Source organism: Globicephala melas, chromosome 13 (genome assembly GCF_963455315.2).
Source record: "Globicephala melas chromosome 13, mGloMel1.2, whole genome shotgun sequence".
Classification (NCBI taxonomy): Eukaryota; Metazoa; Chordata; class Mammalia; order Artiodactyla; family Delphinidae; genus Globicephala; species Globicephala melas.
Window position 1 is genome coordinate 73,824,979 of NC_083326.1, and position 26,672 is coordinate 73,851,650.

Genomic DNA, 26,672 nt, shown 5'->3' on the forward strand with positions numbered 1-26,672 from the left:
TCTCCATTTTTTTCCGGGCTTTCCCCTATTTATCAGTGTGTTTGAGTCTTTAGTGTATAGATCTTCTTTTGATAAATTTATTCCTAAATATTTTATTCTTTATGATGCTATTAAGAGTGGAATTGTTTTTAAAAATAAATTTATTTATTTAGTTATGGCTGCATTGGGTCTTCGTTGCTGCGCGCGGGCTTTTCTCTAGTTGCGGCAGGGCTTCTCACTGTGGTGGCTTCTCCTGTTGCGGAGCACGGGCTCTAGGTGCGTGGGCTTCAGTAGTTGTAGTGCACGGGCTCAGTAGTTGTGGCTTGCAGGCTCAGGAGTTGTGGCACACAGGCTTAGTTGCCCCGCAGCATGTGGGATCTTCCCGGATCAGGGCTTAAACCCATGTCCCCTGCATTGGCAGGCGGGTTCTTAACCACTGTGCCACCAGGGAAGCCCCCATTTCTAACGTTAATAACTTGTGTTTTTTCTCTCTTTCTCAGTCAGTCTAGCTAAAGGTTTGTTAATTTTGTTGACCTTTCAAAGAATCAGCTTTTGGTTTTCATTTATTTTTCTCTATTTTCTGTTTTCTACTTTATTGATTTCTGCTCTACTTTTTAATATTTCTGCTTGCTTTGGGTATAGTTTGTTCTTTAGTTTTTCAAGGTAGAAGCTTAGATTATTGATTTGTGATCTTCCTTTGTTATGGAGGTATTGATAGCTAAAGCAGTGTTTAGTGTTTTCATCTAAATGCTGCTTTAGCTGCAGCTCATACGTTTTAGCTTATTGCGTTTTCATTTTCCTTCAGATCAAAATATTTTCTAATTTCCCTTATTATTTCTTCTTCATTGGTTATTTAGAAGCATATTACTTAGTTTCTATATATTTTTAAATTTCCCAAATTTTCTTCTGTTGATTTATAGCTTAATTCCATTATTGTTGGAGAACTTTACATAATTTTAATTTTCAGAAGTTTATTGAGACTTATGACCTAGCATGTGGTTTATCCTGGAGGATATTCCGTGTGCACTTAGGATATATATTCCCCTGTTGTTGAATGGAGTGTTTTGTAGATGTCAGGTCAGGTTCATTGATAGTGTTGTTTTCTACATTCTTGCTGATTTTCTGTCTAGTTTATCTGTTATTGAGAGTGGAGGTTTTGAAATCGCCAACTATTATTTTTGTTTTTCTTTTCAATAATTATTTATTTATTTGGTTGCACCAGGTCTTAGTTGCAGCAGGGGGGCTCCTTTAGTTATGGCACTTGCACTCCTTAGTTTTGGCATGCCTGTGGGATCTAGTTCCCTGACCAGGGATTGAACCTGGGCCCCTGCACTGGGAGTGCGGAGTCTTAACCACTGCACCACCAGGGAAGCCCTTGAATTGATCTTATCATTATAAAAAGTTCCTCTCTTTCTCTATTAACATCTTCTGTTTTAAAGTCTGTTTTATCTGTTGTCAGGTATAGCTACTCCAGCTTTCTTTCGGTTACTTGTGGTATATTTTTTTCCATTCTTTTTTTTTTTTCATTTTTTTAGTAAAGCATACATAGCATGAAATTTACCATCTTAACCATTTTTACCTGTATAGTTCAGTGGTATTAAATATACTCATAATGTTGGGCAACCATTACCACTATTCAACTCCATAACTCTTTTCATCTTATAGAACTGAAACTCTACCCAGTAAGCAGTAATTCCCCATTGCCTCCTTTCCCCCAGTCCCTAGCAACTGCCATTCTACTTTCTATGATTTTGACTATTCTGAATACTTCATATAAGTAGACGCATATAGAATTTGTCTTTTTGTGAATGGCTTATTTCACTTAGCATAATGTCCTCAAGGTTCATCTGTGTTGTGGCATATTGCAGAATTTCCTTCCTTTTTAAGGGTGAATAATATTCCATTGTATGTATAGCCCACATTTTGCTTATCTATTCATCCATCAGTGGGCACTCAGGTTGCTTGCATGTATTAGCTATTGTAAATAATGCTACTTTGAACATGGACATACAAATATCTCTTCAGGATCCTGCTTTCAACTCTTTTGGGTTTATACCCAGAAGTAGAATTACTGGATCATATAGTCATTCTATTTTTAAGTTTCTGAGGAACCACCATACCATATTCCACAGCAGCTGTACTATTTTATGTTCCCACCAATAGTGCACAGGGGTTCCAGTTTTCTCCACATTCTCTCCAATACTTGTTCTTTTCTGTTTTGTTGTTGTTGTTGTTTTTAATAGTGGCCATCCTAATGGGTTTGAGGTAGTATCTCATTGTAGTTTTGATTTGCATTCCCCTAATGATTAGTGACATTGAGCATTTTTCATGTGCTCTAGGCCATTCATGTATCTTCTTTGGAGAAATGTCTGTTTGAGTCCTTGGCCCATTTTTTGAATTGGGTTGTTTGGGGGGTTTTTTGTTGTGTTTTAGGAGTTCTCTACATATTCTGCATATTAATCCCTTATCAGATATATGATTTGCAAATATTTTCTCCAATTTTGTGGGTTGCCTTTGTTACACTGTTAATAGTGTTTTTTGTTTGTTTGTTTGTTTTGCGGTACGAGGGCCTCTCACTGTTGTGGCCTCTCCCATTGTGGAGCACAGGCTCCGGACGCGCAGGCTCAGCAGCCATGGCTCACGGGCCCAGCCGCTCTGCAGCATGTGGGACCTTCCCGGGCCGGGGCACGAACCCGTGTCCCCTGCATCGGCAGGCGGACTCTCAACCACTGTGCCATCAGGGAAGCCCCTAATAGTGTTTTTTGATGCACAAAATTTAAAATTTTCATAACATCCATTTTGTCTATTCTTTTGTGCCTGTTCCTCTGGGTTTTTTTTTTTAATTTAATTTTTTTATACAGCAGGTTCTTATTAGTCATCCATTTTATACATATTGGTATATACATGTCAATCCCAATCTCCCAATGCATCCCACCTCCACCCCCACCCCCCACTTTCCTCTCTTGGTGTCCATATGTTTGTTCTCTACATCTGGGTCTCTATTTCTGCCTTGCAAACTGGTTCATCTGTACCATTTTTCTAGATTCCACATATATGTGTTAATATACGATATTTGTTTTTCTTTCTGACTTACTTCACTTTGTATGACAGTCTCTAAGTCCATCCACGTCTCTACCAGTGACCCAGTTTCACTCCTTTTTATGGCTGAGTAATATTCCATCGTATATATGTACCACATCCTCTTTATGCATTCATCTGTCGATGGGCATTTCAGTTGCTTCCATGACCTGGCTATTGTAAATAGTGCTGCAATGAACACTGGGGTGCATGTGTCTTTTTTTTTTTTTTTTTTGCGGTATGCGGGCCTCTCACTGTTGTGGCCTCTCCTCCGGACGTGCAGGCTCAGCGGCCATGGCCCATGGGCCTAGCTGCTCCGCGGCATGTGGGATCCTCCGAGGCCGGGGCACGAACCCGCGTCCCCTGCATTGGCAGGCAGACTCTCAACCACTGCGCCACCAGAGAGGCCCTGAACGACACAGATTTGAACTGTGTGGGCCCACTTATGTATGGATTTTTTTTCAGTAAAGATGGATTACAGTACTAAATGATCTGTGGTTTGAAAACATGGATGTGGAACTCCTGATACGAAGTCTGACCCTAAAGTTATACTTGGATTTTGTTTTTTTTTTTGCGGTACGCAGGCCTCTCACTGTTGTGGCCTCTCCCATTGCGGAGCACAGGCTCCGGACGCGCAGGCTCAGCGGCCATGGCTCACGGGCCCAGCCGCTCCACGGCATGTGGATCTTCCCGGACCGGGGCATGAACCCGTGTCCCCTGCATCAGCAGGTGGACTCTCAACCACTGCGCCACCAGGGAAGCCCCTATACGTGGATTTTTGACTGTGCCAGTGCCAGCACCCCTAACCCCCTATCTTGTTCAAGGGTCAACTGTACTTCATTCCATGAGTCTATATCCTTATTTAAGACAGTGTATAGATTAAAAATATATATATTTATTTATTTATTTGGTTGTGCTGGGTCTTAGTTGCGCCAGGCGGGCTCCTTAATTGTGACTTGAGGGCTCCTTAGTTGTAGCTCGCCTGCTCCTTAGTTGCAGCACATGGGCTCCTTTGTTGTGGCTTGTGAACTCTTAGTTGTGGCATGCATGTGGGATCTAGTTCCCTGACAAGGGATAGAACCCAGGCCCCCTGCATTGGGAGCACGGAGTCTTAACCACTGTGCCACTGGGGAAATCCCAGTGTATAGATTTCTTTAGCAGAACCCAGTCAATGTATTTGTCATTGATACATTTGAGGTAGTCCATAATTTTCTTCAATAAAGTGTCTTAATTGACCCATGCCTTTTTACCTTCTCTTTGCCATTAAAATATGTGAGAAAATATGCCATCTACACATAGAAGAGTCGGCTGATGTGAGAATGTTACTTCTTTTGCCCAGCTGGGCTTAGTGAAGTCTTAGAACTGGTTAGTGTTTATGGCACCATCAACAAATGTGCAAGAATTAAACCTGGTAAAGAGGACAACAGACGTAAGAAAAACAGGGTTCAGAGATCAGGGCTGTAGAGAGATCTGGTAGTGCTTCTCTTACCTTCTGCAAAGCCAAGTGTCAAAACTTCAGTCAGAGCCTCTATAATTTGAACTTTCTTGGCTGTCCATTAGGTAGAGTACCATCTTAATAAGCACCAGTGCAGTGAAGAATTTGGTCTAATATTATTTTTACATCCCAGGAACTGGACATATGAATAGTCCTTTGATCTGACTGTAACAAATAATTCCGTAGAATGAATCTGTCTTTTCCATTGAGTCTCCAGTGAGTGTATGTCTTCATTAGAGGCCTGGCAAATTTTACTCTACCATGAAGCATAGACTATGCTCCAATTCTTTCTTTCCCAATTCTTTCTTCCTCTCTGTCTTCTCAAATACTTCTGAATCCGGCAGGATAGGCAGTGGAAACATGAAGGAGGTAGACAGGTTAAATGGGTAGGTTTGAATTCTGTTTAGGAGATGGTGAGTAGAGACCTGGGACCTCCCTAATTGGGCAGGATTCATTCCTAATCCTCATGCAGGGGCCTGGGCAGTTACCCCTGATAGCTGGGGATGATGCCAAAGATGAATGATGCTGGGGAAGAGGCCAAAGCCATAGTTTCTAGTCTTATCAGTGCCTATAACTCACTGTGTGACTTTGACAAGCTCCTTAACCCTGATATACAGTTTTTCAGAAGAGAGTTTGTGTAATGATTTTGCTAGTCCCTCGCAAATCAATGTCCTTCCATCACCTGGTTTTAGTCCACCTTTCTAGTCATTCATTCCATAGTTATTGAGCATTTACTATATGATGGGAACCTTTATCAAGAACTGGCAGCAGGAAGGTGTGGAGATGAAGGCTATTCTAAACTTGTTTTATACACTTACATATTCATTGGACAGAAGCTGTTTTCATCTCTGAACTTATCCTGGTGTCTGGCACTTACTAACTGCTCATTGAGTTTGTGTTACATGGACAAATATTCTGTTCCTATACCTGGGAATCAAGATTCTGTTGCTAATTATAATCTATCAGATTTTCATTGCAACAAAACAATTTGATAGTCTCATGAGTTTTGGCCTAATTTCTCCAGGTCTGTAGTCGGTTTTCTGTTCTACTCGTGGAACCCTGAAAAATGAATTTTAGCCTACCACAGTTTAAGTGTATGGCTTTCTTGCCTAAAAACATATGGCAACAGAAGCTCAATATTTAGTGACTACACAGTAATTCAATAAAAACTTTAATTAAACTGTAGAGGCTGTATCTGGAACTATTGAAAGCTATTGGAATCTATTAAAACTGTGAAGAATATAGTTATACAGTGAACGTGACAATATCTTTGTACTCAAAATAGCACTTGAAAACTAGATAAATGTACTACAATATTTATTACTATTTTATTTGAACTTTTAAGTTTTAATTTATTCAGTTATTCCAATTTGATCAACTTGTTCAAGGATATAGACCTCTATATCATAGCAGCATATATCAGACCAGTCTTTCTAGAATCTCAGAAAATATACTTGACCATTTGGCAAATAAGTACTTAGTAGTGAAACATTTTGAAAGAATATCTTCTTCCCACACTCAAGAAAAAAAAAAACCACGAGTATTTACTCACATGGACCTTGCAGATGAGCTGAAGAATTTCTTTTTATCCTAAAGTTTGCCTTCTCTTGTTGGAAAGCAATGCCTAGCATAGTCCTGTAGGCGAAATGTGTAATTATAAAGCCCTACACAAAGCTCTACTTATCAGCTTCTTTCAGAAGCTGAGATGTTGAGCATTAAGGTTTTCTGTTGTCCCACCTCTGCTTAACTATTCAGCTTTTTAACTGGAGAATCATTCTCTGCCTCCTCCATTTTTATTTTAATAGGAAACCTCCATTTTAGAGGAATACAATATCAATTGGACTCAGAAGCTGGGAGCTGGAATTAGTGGTCCAGTTAGGTAAGAGACCCATGTGCAAACTATGACACAATTGTTCTCAAGAGGACCTGTTCGAAATACATCTTAAGTTAGAAGCATTAGGTTTGCCAGATTTGTGAAACAGCCTTAATTTAACAAGCAGAGGTATTTATGATAGGCTTTTTCTCATCCATTTAGAAATATATTTAAGTGATGAAGTCACATGATCTGTAACAGAATCATTTAAGATGTTGATACCATGGAGCCACTGTATGAGTCACTTGTAGCCAGCAGAGGCCATTTTGTCTTTCTTGGCCAGCATCAAGTTGATTTCACATGTCTAAGGCCTGTGAAGGGTGGGCGAGATGCCTTTCTGCCTTTCCATCTGCTAGACCTGGGGACAAGTTTGTTCTGATGTGCCTGGATATATTTTTGATTAGAAGCACAGTTCTCAAAGAACAGCTTGCTAAATTAGTTTTCACTGTAACTTAAATAATTTCTGATTGAACTTTTTTCTCCAAATCTAGAGTCTGTGTGAAGAAATCTACCCAAGAACGGTTTGCACTGAAAATTCTTTTTGATCGTCCAAAAGCTAGAAATGAGGTATGGTCCTTTATTGCCTTGATTTGCCTAAATATTTGAAGTGCCTAAGAATTATTCTCTTTACAAGTAAGGCAGCTTCATGGAGAGAATACAGAGATTCACAAAGAATTTTATGTTCATACTTACTCTCTTTATATTCATACTTCTTGCTATTCCATGTTATCATTATAAAGCAGTTCTTCATCCATCAATACCAAAAGCTGTTAGTGAAGTCTTGCTTCCTTTCAAACCACCTTTTGTTCTTTTTCAATTAATGCGATTCTTATACCCCAAAATACTCAGGTTTACTTCAGCTTTTGCTTATTGGAAAAGGTCTTTAAAGAGTGGAGATAAAATAGTATGAGGAAGGTTCTAGTGAATAGTGTATTGAAAAGATGTTGCAGGAGAACTCTGAGGATGTATTTCTAGTTTTTAATAATAGGCATTTGTTTAAAATTATTTGGATGTGGTGATGACATGTTAATAATATGCAATGAAGGACTTATTCTTTTGCTTAGAGATATATGAATAATTTCTGAAATAAGATGTATTATTTACCAAATTTTTCATTTGCTAATAGATAGGACAGTAGAAGTAAATAAACCTGTTGGCGAGGTTTTTTTTCATGGAAAGAGCATTAAGGAGGTAATCTCTGTATGAAAACACTTTTTTTTTTTACATCATTCCAGGTGATAAGGTTTTTTACTGTAATAGGCTCATCCACGGGCCTAGTGTGGTCAGTTTTGGGGGGAAAGTTTGGAGAGAAAATGTTGGCATCCCCTATGTACAGAAACATTTCCTCTGTTCTTCTTTAAGGTACGTCTGCACATGATGTGTGCCACACACCCAAATATAGTTCAAATCATTGAAGTGTTTGCTAACAGTGTACAGTTTCCTCATGAGTCCAGCCCCAGGTAAGACTACACAGGGTCATTATCACATGACCACCTCTCCATATGTAAGCCAAGGTGTAGTGGGGTCTTCTTTTCTTTTGTGCCCTCTTTCTCTCCCTTCCCTTCCCTCCCTCCCTGCCTGCCTCCCTCCCTTCCTCTTTCTTTTTCTTCTCTCCTTTACTTTTTAATTTGGAAATTTTCAAACATTTGTAAGAGAATCATGTAATGAACCTTAAGTACCCATCACCCAGCCTCAACAGTTATCAACTCATTGCCAGCCGTGCTTCATCTATACCCTACCCACTCTCCTGGCCCCCCCTGAGTAATGTGGAATTAAAACAGATTCTATTTCAAATTAGCAAAAGGAGACCAAATATTATTCTAGGCAATGTCTTAGAAGTTGATATGGCAAAAAGCCCTTATTGCTGAATCTGACATTCCTTTTAAAGGAAGAAATCAACATCATTCTTTTAGCCTCCAAATGTTTGGCAAGCTCATTGGGTGTCATTCTAAATCTTTTCCAGGGAATTCAAAGTTAAATAAGGTATGGTTTCCATTGAAGGGACTGAGATGTAAACCTATTATTCTAGCAGTGTGATAGGTACCAAGGAGAGGCATGCATAAAGTATTTTGAGCTTACAAAGGAGGAGAGCTGCCCTCTGTAGGCTAGGGAGGCGAGGTGTCTCAGAGCAGTTACGTGGGGGCGAGGACTTGAAGGGGGTGAGTAGGAGTTTTCCAGATGGAAAAAGATGGAATTTGTAAAGAAGAATGGGAAATCAAATGATTATTTCTTAAAATTGTGCTCTGTTGGTGAAAGCATTTGGATGGAAGCTGGAAGCATTTATATCAAAGAGTGGTAACCAAAATTCGGATTTTTTTTTTCACAACATGAGAATTTTTGCTTTTATTTAGTAGCTGTGTAACCCTATCTGGCTATCTTGCTGGGCATGCTGTGGGTCATATGGAAAACTAGTGGAGTGGGGGCAGGGAGTAGAGAGGGGGAGACACACACACACACACACACACACACACACACACACACACACACACACACACACACACACACACACACACACACACACACACACACACACACACACACACACACACACGAGAGTGAATAACCAAGACAGCCCAACTGAATGACTTGATATTCATGTCCTATACAAAGTCGTATTCTGTTTTCGATACACTTTCAGTGTAGCTTCCATAAAATGTATATACAAGTTAAGTACAGAATCTTCAAAAGGATCATTGTCTTCAAAACTAATTCTTCTGCTTTCTTTTAGCTTCTTAGAAACCTTTAGGTCAGGGATAGTCCTCATTCATAGTGTCCAGCTGGTAGTGACAAGGGATCCAACTCAAAGGGGCTTGGTAGGACTAGATTTAGGAAGTAGTAACACTTTGTAGATGAGGTATCTAGGTTAGCTACTTGATGTTTCAGTTTTGTTTTGTTTTGCTTTGTTTTTTAACTTAACAAAATCAAATGCTTTCAAACAGGGCTCGACTCTTAATTGTAATGGAGATGATGGAAGGGGGAGAGCTATTTCACAGAATCAGCCAGCACCGGCACTTTACAGAGAAGCAAGCCAGCCAAGTAACAAAGCAGGCAAGTTAACCCCGGGTACCAATCAAACTGCCAACGGTGTTGGTTAACAAGCACAATTTCATTGGGGGGAATAAAAGAAAGCTTGAAGAAAAGCTCTATTTGATCTCTCATTGCCTGCTTTGTTATGTAATTAGAAAAGATGCCTTGACAGGAGGAATGTGACCCCCTTTTATGCTTTGGTGGGGGGAACCTGTATTCTTAAGTGGTTTTCAATTGTTTGCCTATGATAAGATTTAAATAAACTCTGGAAGGAAGGTAATCTTAACTCCTTTTTAGATTGTAGATAATCTTTAGACGTATAGCTTCCAAGCACTGTTATTGGACTTTGAGATAAAATGCTAGTGATACTACCTGAAAGACTGTATGGTGTAAAAATATGTTCTAAGGCAATTACATATAAGATACTTTATGCTTATGAGTCACCTTTCTCTCATCAGATTTTAATAGTAGTCTAAGGTCTTTGTAATTCTGGGTTATTCCTGGTTTTATGTTCTCTCTATTTTGACATCACATTTTATTGCTAGAGGAATGATGTACGTCACAAACAATACTAGGAATCCAACTGGAAATAACCTCATGAGGAGATGAAAAAGCTAAACCCTCAAGGTTTCTCTTCAGGCCAAGCAAGCAAAGCAGAGAGAAGCAGGACACGTAGCCCAACTGGTTCTTAATGAAAAAATTCTTCCAAATTTTCTGTGAGCCTCAAGCATTTTTTGATGCCTCCTTTCTGGTAGGGAGGAACTGATATTTGGAATGCCAAGGCAATTCCATACAGAGTGTTAAAGAACAGATAAAATCTGTTCTATTTGATTTTAAAAATTATAGTTTGTATTTTTCAAATATTAGGCCTAAAGGATGAGCTCTGATAATCTTCTGTAAAACCAAACTCCTTTAAATCCACCTAAACAGGCAACATTTTCAACCAGTAGGACGGGCAGATTAGAACATCAGGTGGAAAAATCCATTCAGCTGCTTTATGTTATTCTTGAAAGCAGAACTTCAAGTTGGGCTCCCTGAAGAGTGCAGGTTTCCTCTGAGTCAGGCGTTAGTGCCACTGCCCTGCTAGGGGGAAGCCAGGCCCTCTGAAGACTGCCTGGCCCAGTGTTTGCTTTGCAGTACTTGTCACATCTCAGATTAATGGAAGTGCAAGTATTTCATTTTTCCCATTTCATACAGGATTTAACCATCAGTTGATTATGACAAAGAATTGTTTTACTGTTGTATTTTTTCTTTTTGTTGAACAAAATACAGCTTAATTCATTTCTATTTCTTGATATCTGAAATCTTACTTAATTTCTGCTTTAAAATTGAAAACTGACCACAGTCTTAATTGACTTAGTAAGGATCATTTTTTAACATCCTGAGTTCTCTAAACCAGGGGAATTAAAGAGCTATCTTTTCTAAGATATGGTTGCTCCATTATGTCCTTTCCAGATAGCTTTGGCTCTACAGCACTGTCACTTGTTAAACATCGCACACAGAGACCTCAAGCCTGAAAATCTGCTCTTCAAGGATAACTCTTTGGTGAGATGACTTGCCCTTCTGTATTTTAGTGCTGCTACTCTCAGTATAGTTCAGGAACAGTGTGTAGGTGTGTATATGTTTGGAGTGCTCTGAATCCATGGTGAAGAGGCTTTAGGCCAAAGCGCTGCAAGCAGCTTACTTTTCCCATATCTGTTTCCTTGCTAGAGGCTCAGAGAAATTGTACCATACCCCTGGCATCGATCATTTTGGATGACACTGATGTGTGTTTGTACATAAGGACTTTAGATTTTGGATATTATTTGGAAGGACTTTGGGAAGGGGCAGGAATCTATATGCTGTTATATGTTACCTTGGAACTTAGTGGTTGTGTTCAGTGTTAACCCTCATAAGGTGTGTTTTCCTCTCCAGCCCCAATCCATGCCCCATGCACTGTGTCCCACCAGATAACTTACTCTGGCTATCATGAAGCTGATGTTGAGGGTGAAGCAGCACCCTAGATTGATGAGAGATAATGGGCCAATAGAGTCAGGAAGCATCTTGATTTTAGTGCTGCCTTTACAAGTTATAAAACAGGGATAATTGTGAGTGGGTAGAAATTCCTTACTTCTGTATTACTAAGAACAGTTTCTAAATATGAATCATTGTCTCCAGAGCTGAGGACATGCTACTCATAGGTTCAGGTCTCAGCTAGAAACTCCTGAGAGCTTAAGGTAACATGTCTTGCACCTGCATTTTCCTTTAACGTTTTCCGAGAACTCTGGAGCAGTGACTCCCATTTGTTTTATTTCAGGATGCCCCAGTGAAGTTGTGTGACTTTGGATTTGCCAAAATTGACCAAGGTGACTTGATGACACCTCAGTTCACCCCATATTATGTAGCACCTCAGGTAAGCATGTGCTGTTTCTTCCGTAGGATGTGTCACCAAGCTGCCTGTAGACTCACGTTTCTTCCATTCCACAGCATGAGTGGGTATATATTACAAATGGAAGGAGGACTCAGCTTCACAAACCTATAGGCTGCTTAATTTGGTGCAGGCATTTTATTCTTTTAAAAGCAGCCTTATTGAGGTATGATTAATATACAATAAAATACTTCTACATTAAGTGTAGTTTGATGAGTTTTGACAAATGGATACTCCTGCGTGAACATCACCAAAGTCAAAATACAAAACATTTCCATCACTTCAAAAACTGTCTTGTGTGCCTTTGCAGTCATTCTGCTCCCAACTTAATCCCCTTAATTAAAACCACTGATCTACTTTGTCATTATTGGTTAGTTTTGCCTGTTGTAGAATTTCATAAAAATGGAATTTTGTACCTTTTGTGTTTCACTTCTTTGGCTCAGCATGTTTTTCAGATCCATCCATGTTTCTGTGTGTATCAGTAATTAGTTCCTTTTTATTGCTAAGTAGTATTCCATCATATGACCAAGCCACATTTGTTTATCCATTCACTGACTGATGGCCATTTGGGGTTGTTTCCTATTTTTCACCATTAGGAATAAAGTTGCTAGGAACATTCATTTACGAGTTTCGGGGGACATACCTCTACCTTTAGGTAAAATCTTTTTCCAAAATGGTTGTATGCACCACTAATGTAATGTAAATGTTCCAGTTTCTTCACATTCTTATCACCAACTTATGTTTGTTAGTGTTTATAATCTTGGTCATTCTGGTAGGTATGTTCGTGTTATTTCGTTATGGATTTAATTATAGCATTTTCCTGATGGCTACTGTTGTTGAATATTTTTTCATGTGTCTACTGGCTGTTCTATTGTGAAATATGGGTACAACATTCTGTTGTGTAGTATGGGTACAAATCTTTTGCCCTTTTTGTGTTGTTTAATAAATGAGATATAAGAATTTTTTAAATTATATTCTGGATACAAGTTCTTTGTCATATATATGTATTAATATTTTACTGCTGCTGTAACAAATTGCCACAAACTTAGTAACTTAAAACAGCACACATTTATTACCTTACAGTTTTGGAGGTCAGAAGTCTGAAATGGTTCAGGATGTCAGCAGGACTGTGTTCCTTTTGGAGGCTCTAGGGGAGAATCCATTCCCTTGCCTTTTCAGCTTCTGAGGCTACCTGCATTCTTTGGCTTGTGGCCTCTTTTTTTTTTTTTTTTTTTTTTTGCGGTACGCAGGCCTCTCACTGCTGTGGCCTCTCCCATTGCGGAGCACAGGCTCCGGACCCGCAGGCTCAGCGGTCATGGCTCACGGGCCCAGCTGCTCCGCAGCACGTGGCATTCCCCCAGACCGGGGCATGAACCCGTGTCCCCTGCATTGGCAGGCGGACTCTCAACCACTGCGCCACCAGGGAAGCCCTGATTTGTGGCCTCTTCCTCCATTTTCAAAGACAGCAATGTAGGTAGCATCTTCCAGTGTCTCTGACTCTGACTGAGGATAATTGGTCAGATTATCCTGGGTAATCCAGGATAATCCCCCATCTCAAGATCCTTAATTTAATCAAATCTTAGAAGTCCCTTTTGCTATGTAAGGTAACATATTCATAGATTCCAGGGATTAGGACAGGACTTCTTTGGGAGGCCATTATCCTGCCTACAACATATGTATTATGAATATTTCTCTCAGTCTGTGGCTTGCATTTCAGTTTTCTTTTTTTTTTTTTTGGCCATGCCACATGGCATGTGGGATCTTAGTTCCCTGATCAGGGGTCGAACCCATGCCCCCTGCATTGGAAGCACAGAGTCTTAGCCACTGGACCGCCAGGGAAGTCCCCATCAGTTTTCTTAATGATCTTTTGAATAGTAGAAGTTTTAAATATTGATCAAGTCCAATTCACCAATTCTTTTTTTCAATGGTTAGTGCTGTTTGTTCCTAAGAAGTCTTTCCATATCCATGGAGATGAAGATTTTCTCATGTTTTCTTATTAAAGGTTATAGTTTTAGCTTTTACATTTTAGACTGTGATCCATTTGAGGTGTGTGTGTGTGTGTGTGTGTGTGTGTGTGTGTGTGTGTGTGTGTGTAAAGGGTCAAGCTTCTTTTTTTCCCTTATGGATGTCGTTGTTTCCATATCACTTGTTGAAAAGACTATCCTTGCCTCATTGAATTACCTTACAGTTTTGTCGAATTGAATTATTTTGCAGTTTTGTCGAAAATCAATTGACCATATATGTGTTGGTCTATTCTAGGCTCTATTCTGTTTATTTGATACATACGTCTATATATCATCTGGATCACTGTAGCTTTATATTAAGTCTTGACCTATATTAAGTCTTGACCTCAGATAGTGTAATAAGTCCTTCAAATGTATTCTTTTTCAAAATTGTTTTCACTATTCTGGATCCTTTGCATTTCTCTGTAAATTTTAGAATTCAATTCTCTATGACAGAAAAGCCTCCTGGGATTTGATTTGAATTGTATTTAATCTATAGATGAATTTGGAGAGAATTGACATCTTAACAATATAAAGTCTTCTATTTAATGAACGTGGTATATCTTTTTTTTTTTTTTTCTGTATGTGGGCCTCTCACTGTTGTGGCCTCTCCCGTTGCGGAGCACAGGCTCCGGACGTGCAGGCTCAGCGGCCATGTCTCATGGGCCCAGCCGCTCCGCGGCATGTGGGATCCTCTCAGACCGGGGCACGAACCCGTGTTCCCTGCATCGGCAGGCGGACTCTCAACCACTGTGCCACCAGGGAAGCCCAAACAGTATATCTTTCCATTTATTTAGGTCTTTCATTTTTCTCAGAAACATTTATATTTCTTAGTGTATAGGTTTTATACCTATTTTCTTAAATTTTTTCCTATATTTTATGTTTATGGAAATTATTGGAAATGATATTTTTAAAAATTTCATTTTCCAATTGTTTGTTTATAGTTTGTAGAGAAATAAATGATTTTTGATCCCTTGAATCCTGGGATCTTGCCTAAATCGCTTATTAATTCTAGTAGATTTTTTTAATAGATTTATTAAGATTTTCTACATACAGAGTCATGTCATCTGTGAATAAAGATAGTTTTACTTTGTTCTTTCCAGTATGTTTGCCTTTTATTTCTTTTCCTTCCCTTATTGTGTTGGCTAGAACTACCAGTTGAATATAAGTGATGAGAGCAGACATCCTTGCCTTGTTCCTGATCTTACAGAAATATGTTCAGTCTTTCACCATTAAGTATGATATTAACTGTTATGTTTTTTGTAGATGTCCTTTATCAGGTTGAGGAAGTTTCCTTCTATTCCTAGTTTACTGAAAGGGAATGTGTTAAATTTTACCCAATGCTTTTTCTGCATCTATTGAACTGATGATATATTTTTTCTTCATTTTGTTAATATGATGAATTAATTGATTTTCAGGCATTATACCAATCTTACATTCCTAAGATAAAACTCAGTCATGATGATTGATTTGTTTTGCTAATATTTTGTTAAGGATTTTGTGTTTTTTAACAAAAGGGATATTGGTCCATAATCCTTTCTCATAATGTCTTTGCCTTGTTTCAAGGTATCAGGGTAATAATGCTGACATCATACTATTAGTTGGGAAATGTGTCTTCCTCCTTTATTTTCTGAAACAGTTTGTGTAAGATTGGTATTTTGGAGTTTTCATTGTGGATTTTTAATGATGTAATCAATTTAAAAATAGGTATAGGTCTATTGAATTTTTATATTTCTTCTTGAGCCAGTTTTAGTAATTTGTGTCTTTAAGAAATTTGACTGTTTTTTAATTTATTGGCATAAAATTATGATAATCCCTTATTAACCTTTTAAATCTTTGTAGGATCTGTAGAGATGGAGGTGGAAGTCTAGAAGTTGGCTTGCTGCTTCTGCAGTTAGTCCTTTAGTATGGGAGTAGGGAATTGAGTCAGTCTACTTAGGAGTTGAGCTTAGTGTGAGCTCTGTTGTTGCTATTGTTATTTTTACTGTGTCACTGGCTTGAGATTCCTCTCTTGTTACCTTGTGCTTAGGGTGGGGTTTGGGGTGCCACAGGTTTGTGTGTTTTTTTGTGTTTCTTCTCCATCTTTATCTTTGGCATTGGCTGTGTGCCTCTGCCTCAGAGGGGCTTTTGCTTCACAGTCTTTTTCTGCCACTAACAGTGGACTGCTGTTACTTATTACTTGGTGCTTGCTAGCCTGATGGAGGGTGATGGCAACGATGGGTGGAGAGGTATCTCTTTTCTGAACCAGCCTCAGTCTTGGTCAGGTCCTGTTTTCTTGGTTCTTACCATGGTTCGTTTATCCACTCATCTATTGATGGACATATACATATATATATAGCTGGTGCTTATTCTTTCCGAGATTTGTTTTATATAAGCCTTCTTTAAAAAAATTTTTTTATTGAGATGTAATTGATACATGATAAACTATACATATTTAACTTGCACAACTTATAAGTTTTGACATACACACACACTCATTAAACCATCACCACAGTCAAGGTAGTGAACATATTTGTCACCCCCCAAAATTTTACTGTGCCCCTTGAAATCCTTCCCTGCCTCTCTATTTTTCCCTTCATTGCCAGGCAGCAGTTGATCTGCTTTCTGTCATTATAGATTAGTTTGCATTTTCTGTAGATTTATATATAAAGTAGCACATCGTATGGTATTTTCTTTTGGGGGGGGTTTCTTTCACTCAGCAAAATTACGTTTAAGATTTATCCATGTTATTGCATGTATCAATAGTTCTTTCGTTTTTACTGCTGGGAAGTATTCCACTATGTGAATATACCATGGTTCGTTTATCCACTCATCTATTGATGGACATCTGGGTTGTTTTCAGTTTTTGGCTGTTAAAAATAAACGTGTTACAAACATTTTTGCACAGGTTTTTGGATGGACATTTATTTCCTTTTCTCTTTGGTAAATACCTAGAGTGGAATGGCTAGATCATGTGGTAGATGTATTTAACTTACTTAGAAACTGCCAAGTTGTTTTCCAAAGTGGTGTTCAATTTTACATTCCCATCAGCAGTGTATGAAAGTTTCAGGTCCTCCACATTCCTACTAGCATTTGGTATGGACAGTCTTTTTATTTTTTATTTATTTATGTATTTTAATTTTTTTTAATATTTATTTGGTTGCGCTGGGTCTTAGTTGCAGCAGGTAGGGTTCTTAGTTGTGGCTCACGGGCTCCTTAGTTGAGGCTCGCCAGCTTCTTAGTTGTGACACGTGGGTTCCTTAGTTGAGGCAGGCAGGCTCCTTAGTTGTGGCTCAAGGGCTCCTTAGTTGCAGCTTGCTGGCTCTTTAGTTGCAGCACATGGGCTCCTTAGTTGCAGCATTCATGTGGGATCTAGTTCCCTAACCAGGAATCAAACCCGGGCCCCCTGCATTGGGAGCATGGAGCCTTAACCACTGTGCCACCAGGGAAGTCCCCTGGACAGTCTTTTTAGCCATTTTAGTGACTGTGTAGCAGTATTTCATTGTGGTTTCAATTTGCATTTCCCTAATAACTAATGATGTTGAGCATCCATGGTGCTTCTTTGCTGTCTGTATATTTTCTTTGGTGACGTATCGGATCAGATCTTTTCCCCATATTTTAAATTGGATTGTTTATTTTCTTATTGCTGAATTTTACAGTTTTTTAAATATATTTTGGATATAAGTCATTTATCAGATATATGCTTTGGAAAGATTTTCTTCCAGTCTGTGGCTTATCTTTCATTCTCTTAACAGTGTCTTTTTTTTTTCTTTTTTTAAAAATTGAAGCATAGTTGATTTACGGTGTTTCAGGTGTACAGCAAAGTGATTCAGTTACACACATGCACACACACACATGTATATATACTTTTTCAGATTCTTTTCCATTATAGGTTATTTCAAGACATTGAATATAGTTCCCTGTGCTATACAATAGGTCCTTGTTGTTTATCTATTTTATATATAGTAGTGGGTATCTGTTAATCCCAAATTCCCAATTTATCTCTCCCCCACTTTCCTCTTTGATAACCATAAGTTAGTTTTCTAAGTCTGTGAGTCTGTTTCTCTTTTGTGAATGAGTTCATTTGTATCACTTTTTTAGATTCCACATATAAGTGATATCACATGATATTTGTCTTTCTCTGTCTGACTTCACTTAGTATGATAATCTCTAGGTCCATCCATGTTGCTGCAAATGGCATTACTTCATTCTTTTTTATGGCTGAGTAATATTCCAGTGTGTGTGTGTGTGTGTGTGTGTGTGTGTGTGTGTGTCTATCACATCGTCTTTATCCATTCCTCTATCGATGGACATTTAAGTTGTTTCCATGTCTTGCCTATTGTAAATAGTGCTACTGTGAACACTGGGTGGCATATATCTTTTCAAATTAGTGTTTTCATCTTTTCTGGATATATGCCCAGGAGTGGGATCACTGGATCATATGGTAACTCTATTTGTAGTTTTTTAAGGAGCCTACATACTATTTTCCATAGTGGCTGCACCAATTTACTTTCCCACCAACAGTGTAGGAGGGTTCCCTTTGCTCCACACCCTCTCCAGCATTTATTATTTGTAGATTTTTAAAAAATATTTATTTATTTGGTTGTGCTGGGTCTTAGTTGCAGCAGGTGGGATCCTTAGTTGTAGCTCACCAGCTCCTTAGTTGCAGCTTGCAGGCTCCTTAGTTGCAGCACTTGGGCTTTTTAGTTGCAGCAGGTGGGCTCCTTAGTTGTGGCATATGAACTCTTCGTTGCGGCATGCAAATGGGATCTAGTTCCCTGAGCAGAGATCAAACCTGGGCCCCCTGCATTGGGAGCGTGCAGTCTTAACCACGGTGCCACCAGGGAAGTCCCTATTTGTAGACTTTTTGAGGATGGCCATTCTGACTGGTGTGAGGTGGTAACAACATCTTCTGAAGAGCAAAAGATTTTAATTTTGGTGTGAAGGCCAATTTGTTAATTTTAAAAAAAAATTTTATGGACTCTGCTTTTGGTTTTCTATCCAAGAAATCTGTCTTAACTCAAGACCACAAAGATTTTATGCTACAAGTTTTATAATTTTAGGCTTTACATTTGGGTCTGTGATCCATTTTGAGTTAATTTTTGTATAATGTGTGAGGTATGGATCCAAGTTCATTTTTTAGCATTTGGATATCTAGTTGTTCCAGTACCATTTGTTGAAAAACTATCTTTTCTCTACTGCATTGCTTCTGAGCCTTTGTCAAAAATCAGTCGAATGTATATGTGTGTGTTTATTTTTGGATTTTCCACTCTGTTCCATTGATCTCTTTGTCTGTCTTTACACTAATACCATACTGTTTTGATTATTGACACTTTTTAATAATTTTTGAGATAAGGTAGTTTTAGCCCTCCAACTTTGTTCTTCTTTTTCATAGTTGTTTTGGCTATTCAAATTTCTTTGCATTTCCATATGAACTTTAGAATTGGCTGTTTACTTCTACAAAAAAGCATGCTGGGATTTTGACTAGGGTTGTTTTAAACGTATAGTTCAGTATGGGATCACTGATATCATAACAATATTGAGCCCTCTGACCCATAAGCCAGCTGTATTTTTGTCTTTGGTTTTGCTCAGCAATATTTGTATAGTTTTCATGTACAGGTCTTTCACATGTCTTTTTAGATTTATTCTTAATTTTTTTTTTTTTTTTTTTTGCGGTACGCGGGCCTCTCACTGTTGTGGCCTCTCCCGTTGCGGAGCACAGGCTCTGGACGCGCAGGCTCAGTGGCCATGGCTCACAGGCCCAGCCGCTCCGCGGCATGTGGGATCTTCCCAGACCGGGGCACAAACCCCTGTCCCCTGCATCGGCAGGCGGACTCTCAACCACTGCGCCACCAGGGAAGCCCAATTCTTAAATTTTTATGCTCTCATAAGTGGTATTTTCTTTTTCAGTTTTAATTAATTCACTTTATTATTCTTGTGTGAAAACACAAGCCTTGTGCAACACAAGATGGTCAATGAATTGCTTATAGGGAGCCTTGGTGAGCACAGTCCCCTTCGAGAGGTCAGGTGTAAGATAGCTGTAGGTCTTAGAGGTGGCATCGAAGGTGGCCTTGGTAAAGTTGCCCAACGAGCCTGTGCAGCCGCTGACCAAGGGGTAACAGTTTTCAGTGCCTGCTGTCAGCAGCAGCTTTGTGGCCATGAAGACCAAGACACTAGCAGTGGATCTGGGTGCAAGGTTGAAGCATACCAGCAGAGAGCTGCAGTATCCTGTCACCTTCAAGGAACTGTATGGGGTTTGCCAATCTTGTGTTTCCAGGAGTCCCATTACCCATGACAGCGGAGTGGTTGGCCAGGAGGATGGCCCTGTGGATGGCAGTGGTTACCTCCTTGGAGCACTTAACACCCAGACCCATGTGACTATTACAGTCCCTCATGGCAACAAATACCTCGAACCTGAACTGCTGGCCAGCACCATTCTGCTTTCACTGCTTTCAAAGGCATAAGGGACTCCCCTAGGGAAAAGTAACCTCAGATCGAGAGGAAGAAGAGATAAATTCTCCTTCAGGGACTTAATCTTCATGTCCTTGACCTCGGCAAACACTGATAATAAATTGCTGATTCCAAGAAAGAAAAAGGTTTTTGAAAGTATTTATGTAGAGTTTTTTCAGTTGTTGATTGTTGACTGCCAGTGACTACCCTCTTCAGCCTTCCAGCAGTCTGTCTCAAGCTGCAGGTCGCTGGTGTGATTTTCAGTAAACTGTCCCCTTTGGTGTAACTCTGACAGGTACTGGAGGCACAGAGAAGGCATCAGAAGGAGAAATCTGGCATCATACCTACCTCGCCAACACCCTACACTTATAACAAGGTAGGAGAGGAGATACTAATCTTTACCCCTTGGGTGTAGCCCCTCTTCTCCTATGAGGTGTTTGTGGCCCTCTGGGAAGGTGGCAGATTCCATTCTTATCCCTTAATATTGCTGCCCAAGAAGCTGAAAGCAGCCACATATGCAGAAGAGTGGAATTCAAGTATTTGTCTGATGAAATAAGATTCATACCAGTTTAGGTTTTGCAGCAGGAACCAAAGGCTATGGTCACCTGGAGGTTATTTATTTGGCTAGCTGTACAGTCCACTGATCACATTTAAAGATATGTTTGTCTTGCTTTTTTGAGGTGGAGGCCATTTCAGAGAATATTATTTGTCCATTTATGGTGCCATTCTTTCTAACCCCATAAAATACCCAACTTAGAACAGTGTCTGGTACACATAGCAAGTGCTCCCAAATGTTACCTGGTACTTCACAGTTCTTAATCAGTAGCCTACACATCAAGCTTCTCTGTTCTAAAGTATGAGAGGTTTAGGGCCTCTTGAAACAGGTCCTAGAGGTCCTGGAGTCACTGAGTAGATCAGAAAAAAATGATGCTGCTTGGGGACTCCAGGTGATATAGATGGTAGAGAGGGAGCTGAGGATGGTAGAAAGGCAGGCCAGCTCTTCCCGGTCCCACACCTTTAGAGGGCCCCACATATTCCTAATGCATGTGCGTGCACACATGCAGGCATACATATTGAAGAACACACAGGCTTCTGTGGCACTCAGGACCCTCCACTTGCATTGGCACTGGCACTGGCACAGCATGACCAGAACGCTAAACAACTACTTTCATGATTAACACTGTTCAGTCCCCAAATAAGAACTGCTCCACATCATCTTGATCTACTTGCAAAACTGTAGGCAGCTGTGCCCTTATATAGTGAAGGTTGGAAGTGAGGGCTGTGCTGATTATAGTCAGTCAGAAACTGCTTCCTGCTTCCCAATGCAGACAGGAATTGAGTGGTAGAAGCACTTAGCTAACAGAGATATTAATTTACTTGATACGGTCTTCTCGTCATGAATACAATGGATTCTTGTGTGATACATTATTTCCCAGTACTATTTTTTTCTCCTCTTCCTGTTCCATTTTGTGAATCTAGTGGTGTTTGTGAATTAGCATGGCATTCATAAAATTTACACTCCACAGATGAGTAGTATATTGAAATAAGTTCATATTACATTTGAATGTGTATATATGTTTGTCTAGTTATAATCTTTATATTGGCAACTAAGTGAACACTGACTGCTACATTTACAAATAATTTTTTAAATAAAAATAATGTAAAAAGATGTAGTTAAAATTTCAGAAGTTAAATAAATACATCAACGTTAATTAAAAAGAAAAAGAGGCAGTAGGCCAGGTGACTTGCTGTGACTCCACCACCATTCAGCTGTATGATGTTGGTTGGTGCACTTAGTTTCACTCTTGACAGATGACCTTAGAGATGACAAGATCTCTGTAGTATCAGTTTCCTCATGTGAACTATTTTTTAAGATTTCTCTCCACCTCTATAATTTTATAAGTATGTTCTACAGCATGGGTCATGTCATCTATAAATGTCTACTAGTATGATGCCAAGACATGGCCGAGAGTACCTGAGACACCTCATTTTCCAGGCTTCACTCAGAGCAGCGCACAGCTGTGGTGTGAGGAGCGTGTGGCCACAGTGGCAGGTTCCCTGGGCTGCCTTTCTCAGGTGGACACTGCTTTTGTCCTGCAATTCAGGAGGACAAGCCTCTGTGTTGAAGCCTCTGAGGACCCAGTTTCCGAGGCAGGTAGAGCTACGTTTAATTAAAATAGGAGTCCTTTATTAATAAGCATGCTGTGACTACAGGCCATGAAATCACCTTAATATCTACAGACATGGTAGTTGGTGGCAGTTTTGTTTCGTTCAGAATATCTTCCCCAAGAATGGTCTTGCAAATGGGCACAGTGAGTCCTTCATGGCCAAAGGATTGCTTTTAGCCTCCTGTTTTTCCCTGCAGTGCCTATCCCTAATCTTTGTCAGACTGCTTTGGGCCTTTATAAAATGACTTGTGCTGTTTTATAGAGTCAGCCCACCTGTGTCCTAGCTGCTTTGTTCCTGCACCCTCAGCCCTGCCCAGGTGGACAGAGTAAATGTTTCACAACCAGCTGGCTTATATCTACCACTTTTCTGGCTGGGGACAAAGTATCCTACATCTGTACCCAATAATCAGGTAGCAGCTTGGGCCTAAGCAGTGAGAATAAGTGACTGTTTTACCCCAGACTGGCCTTGTATATATGGTGTGCACATGTGTAGTGTTGGTAGCACGTAACAAATAAGGAGAGAATGGTTAATTCTCTTAAGACTTCCTGAAGCTTTTACAGTCTCTGTGAAGTGATTCTCGGAGATATCAGCCTGTGTATATCAGGGGCTGTTTCTGGGTCAGTCCTAGGGACTTTATTTTAGAGCTGTGCCTCTGCTGTGAGTGACCATGTTCTTTTTGCTTTCAGAGCTGTGACTTGTGGTCCCTAGGGGTGATTATCTACGTGATGTTGTGCGGATACCCTCCTTTTTACTCCAGACACCACAGCCGGACTATCCCAAAGGATATGCGGAGAAAGATCATGACAGGCAGTTTTGAGTTCCCAGAGGAAGAGTGGAGCCAGATCTCAGAGATGGCCAAAGATGTTGTGAGGAAGTGAGTCCCCAGGCCACTGCGGGGGGAGGCCAGGGAGGCCTTAAAAGTGGTGGAACACAAAGGAATGTTGGGTAAAGGAAAGTCATTTGTTTCCCAGGCATGCTCCTTCTCATTTTAGCATCACAGAAAATTTTCCCTGGAGCCTGAGATGAGAGTTCTCAGTGTCCACACCTTGGTGAAATTGGAGCTTTGCTCTCTCCTGTTGCACTCCTAGAATTTGTCCTTAGGGTTGAAGCCATTGTAACTGTGAGCATTAATTTAGGACCTTAAATGGTAACCCCCCTGGTGTACCCTTCCTGCACCGAGGTTGGTCATTTGGGACAGACATGATTCCAGGAACTGAACTGGGGTGCTAAAATGACCATGATGCTTTTGGCTTTTCATTCCTTAGCTGCTGTGGGAGTGTGTGATTGGTTGTACAGGGCCTGGACCCCACCTCCTGCCCTTCCTACTGCTAGTTGGTTGCTCTGGTGTATATTAAGATGGAAAGATTTAGAAGAATTAGGGGTAGTGAATGGATGATGGAGACTTGACATTCAGAATCCTTTGGAGAAATTAGCTAGAGCACTAAGAAAGAAGTCAGACCTAAATATGAGGTGTCTTTGCTTTTTCTACCCACCTGTGTCAGAGGCTTAGCGGACTGGAACTTGGACGCTGTTCTGGTATCCTACTGCTTGTTCTTCACTGAGTAACTTTTCCTCTTTTGGTTTCAGTTTCTTCATCTGTAATGCGATAAAGATAAGCATTAAAAGGGCAGTACCTGGGAACTGTCTCCTAACAGTACAGCTGTTTCTGTATGGAGATTACTCTCTTTCAGAAGTGAGCTTGTTCTGTTGGTGTTAGGTGTTTATGTATTCAAAAAGGGACTAGTTTCTAAAATATACAGGTGAAAGTTTTTTAGGAGGGTGGAGGCAATGTTTAAATCATCATTTGTCTTCCTATGCTCTTTCCCTGCTGTATTCTCAGTTACTTAACCAAAATATCAGTATCCTCTAATTGGTTCTTTGCAGTTCTGTAGAATATATTTCCTCTCCCTAGAGCAACATTGATTATCTTCTTTCAGCATTGAGATTCTTTTCTAAACAATCCTTTCTTTAGAATCTGAAGCTGTTTGTTCACAATGATCCAAAAGGTTACAGAGAACATGAAAGAGCAAGTAGGCATGTTGTCCTGACTCTGATGTTTGGAATGGGAGGCTATGTATTTGGAAGAAGGTGCTGTAAGAGGCCCAGGGAATATGCTGGGGTGAGCTAGGAATTGCATTAGGATAAATGTACAAGATGTAAAGAACTATGGTCAAAAAGCCGATGGTACAGAACAATACATTAGGCTTAGAAGGAAATGCCATCCCCTTCTCAGAGATTAGATTTTTAGCTTTTTGTTGTTGTTTTGTGTGTTTTTTTTTTTTTTTTGCGGTACGCAGGCCTGTCACTGTTGTGGCCTCTCCCGTTGCGGAGCACAGGCTCCGGACGCGCAGGCTCAGCGGCCATGGCTCACAGACGCAGCCGCTCCGCGGCATGTGGGATCTTCCCGGACCTGGGCACGAACCCGTGTCCCCTGCATTGGCAGGCGGACTCTCAACCACTGTGCCACCAGGGAAGCCCTAGATTTTTAGCTTTTGAATGTCTTTGAAATAAAGGGTTCATGTCCTGCCAAATGGTGACAAGAGTTTTATCACAAGTAGCAGCCTGGATTTTCAGAACCGTATGACCCCTCGACTAATTTTACAGTCACTGTTAGCCAAAAGAGCACTTTGAGTCCCTTTTGGAAATTATAGCCCACTGTCCTAGAAACATTAGTCTGGGGATTCAGTGTCTCAGGAACTGTAAGCCATATGTAAGATTACTTTACTGAACCTAGAACTCAGTCTGAGGTATCACTGGACTAAGCCTTTTCCTACCATTCTTATCTCAATTTATTTAGTATAGAAAGAACTGCCTAAGGACAGAGTGCCCTCACAACTAACGGTTAGGGACGAGAGCCCCACCTCTGTCCTGCAAATAGAAAGCCTAGGCTTGTAAGAGTTGGTGGAAAGTCAGAAGCTGGAGCTGGTTAGAGCCAGACCCAGGAACTTCCCGGCCTCTGGAAGCAACTGCATGGCAGCCCTGTTGGCCTTTTCTCCACAGGCTCTTGAAGGTCAAACCAGAGGAAAGACTTACCATCGAGGGAGTGTTGGATCACCCCTGGCTCAACTCAACTGAGGCCCTGGATAATGTGCTACCCTCTGCTCAACTGATGATGGATAAGGTTTTGAATGATGCTTATTTTGTTGGCCGAAAAGGCTGTGTTGGGAAGGAATGCTGAGGCTTGACTCAATGAGGGGTTAAAGGCAAAACAATGCAGAGCACACAGTCTTTCCCAGAGAAATATCTCTGGTCTTCCAAAGATCAGGATTGGAAATAAAGAGATTATTTCCGTAAAAGACCAGATCAAGGCCTGGTAAATACACTAAGGGAACACTCAAAGGACTATCCTTCATATTTGTGCTATGGGGTTGGGGGCCCAGAGCAGTATCAGACACCGTTCTTTTGCCCAAGTAGTTTAAACAAGACTGGTTGGAAAGACCAATAAACACAAAACAAAGAGGGAACATTTTCAGACATCAGAGCTTTTGCATGCTAAATTTTCTGTGAGTGCTATGGAAATTCAGAAAAAGAGAACATCTTTGAAGGGCTGTAATTAGGGAAGGGTTCCCAAAGAGAAGGCAAAAACCATCACAATTATTAACTATTGTGTGGCATTTTTTAACCCCTTTACATGTTTAACCCCTTTACATGTAATGAAGCCTGACTTCATTGATGGGAAGTTGGTAAAATGGGTGTGGCAGACCTGGCTTTGAAAGTAGACAGAGGGGTTTAAGTCTTAGTAGGACATAATTGAGAGGCTATTGTAGATTTTTGAGAAGAGATTTGCGACAGGGAAGGTGTTTAGGGATGGTTAGTCAGACTTGCAGACTTGCCAACCTAATACTTTTACAATAATCTAGAAGCTGAGAAGCTGCTCTAGGAGCAGAGAAGTAGAGATGAATGAATAGGCTCAATATTTTTGAAGACAAATTTCTACAATTTTTGGTGACTGACTAGATATAAGGGGACAGTGGGTGGCATATCTGGTGACACCATTGACAGAGGGAAATCAGGAATGAGGCTGGTTTTGGGTGAAGGGAGGTCTCTTAGGTTTTAGATATTGTTTAAGGTGGTAGATGGATGTGTGGTGTGGAATCAGAATGTGGCTGAGAGGGAAAGGCAGTGACACAGACTTGAGTGTTACTGACTTAGAAGGGATGGAGTTGAAATGTAAGCGAATAGGAAAAAAGAATGCTAAGACCTCCCTTAGTT

General features: G+C 40.2%; 2 protein-coding genes and 1 pseudogene across 3 annotated transcripts in view; 1 reads left to right on the forward strand and 2 right to left on the reverse strand.

Moving 5' to 3' along the window:
* The window catches only part of MAPKAPK5 (MAPK activated protein kinase 5), a 36,644-nt gene that overhangs the window by 4,253 nt on the left and 5,719 nt on the right, over window positions 1–26,672 (forward strand). Inside the window, exons 2-10 of the mRNA XM_030860522.2 lie at window positions 6,358–6,431; window positions 6,917–6,992; window positions 7,788–7,885; window positions 9,365–9,473; window positions 10,908–10,997; window positions 11,749–11,844; window positions 20,587–20,667; window positions 23,147–23,334; window positions 25,461–25,581. Coding sequence (XP_030716382.1) covers window positions 6,358–6,431; window positions 6,917–6,992; window positions 7,788–7,885; window positions 9,365–9,473; window positions 10,908–10,997; window positions 11,749–11,844; window positions 20,587–20,667; window positions 23,147–23,334; window positions 25,461–25,581 — 933 coding nt within the window. The remainder of the gene's footprint in view (window positions 1–6,357; window positions 6,432–6,916; window positions 6,993–7,787; window positions 7,886–9,364; window positions 9,474–10,907; window positions 10,998–11,748; window positions 11,845–20,586; window positions 20,668–23,146; window positions 23,335–25,460; window positions 25,582–26,672) is intronic.
* LOC115855103 (small ribosomal subunit protein uS5 pseudogene) lies at window positions 19,750–20,284 on the reverse strand (annotated as a pseudogene).
* The window catches only part of TMEM116 (transmembrane protein 116), a 132,784-nt gene continuing 126,071 nt past the window's right edge, over window positions 19,960–26,672 (reverse strand). Inside the window, exons 11-12 of one of the 2 annotated variants that reach the window (XM_030860517.2) lie at window positions 23,954–24,056; window positions 19,960–20,589 (exon numbers count right to left, since the gene is read on the reverse strand). In XM_030860517.2, the coding sequence (XP_030716377.1) occupies window positions 23,967–24,056 (90 nt within the window). In that variant the 3' untranslated portion in view covers window positions 19,960–20,589; window positions 23,954–23,966. Of the gene's footprint in view, window positions 20,590–22,897; window positions 24,057–26,672 lie in introns of those variants that run through there. The other variant, XM_070047071.1, reaches the window with a different exon arrangement.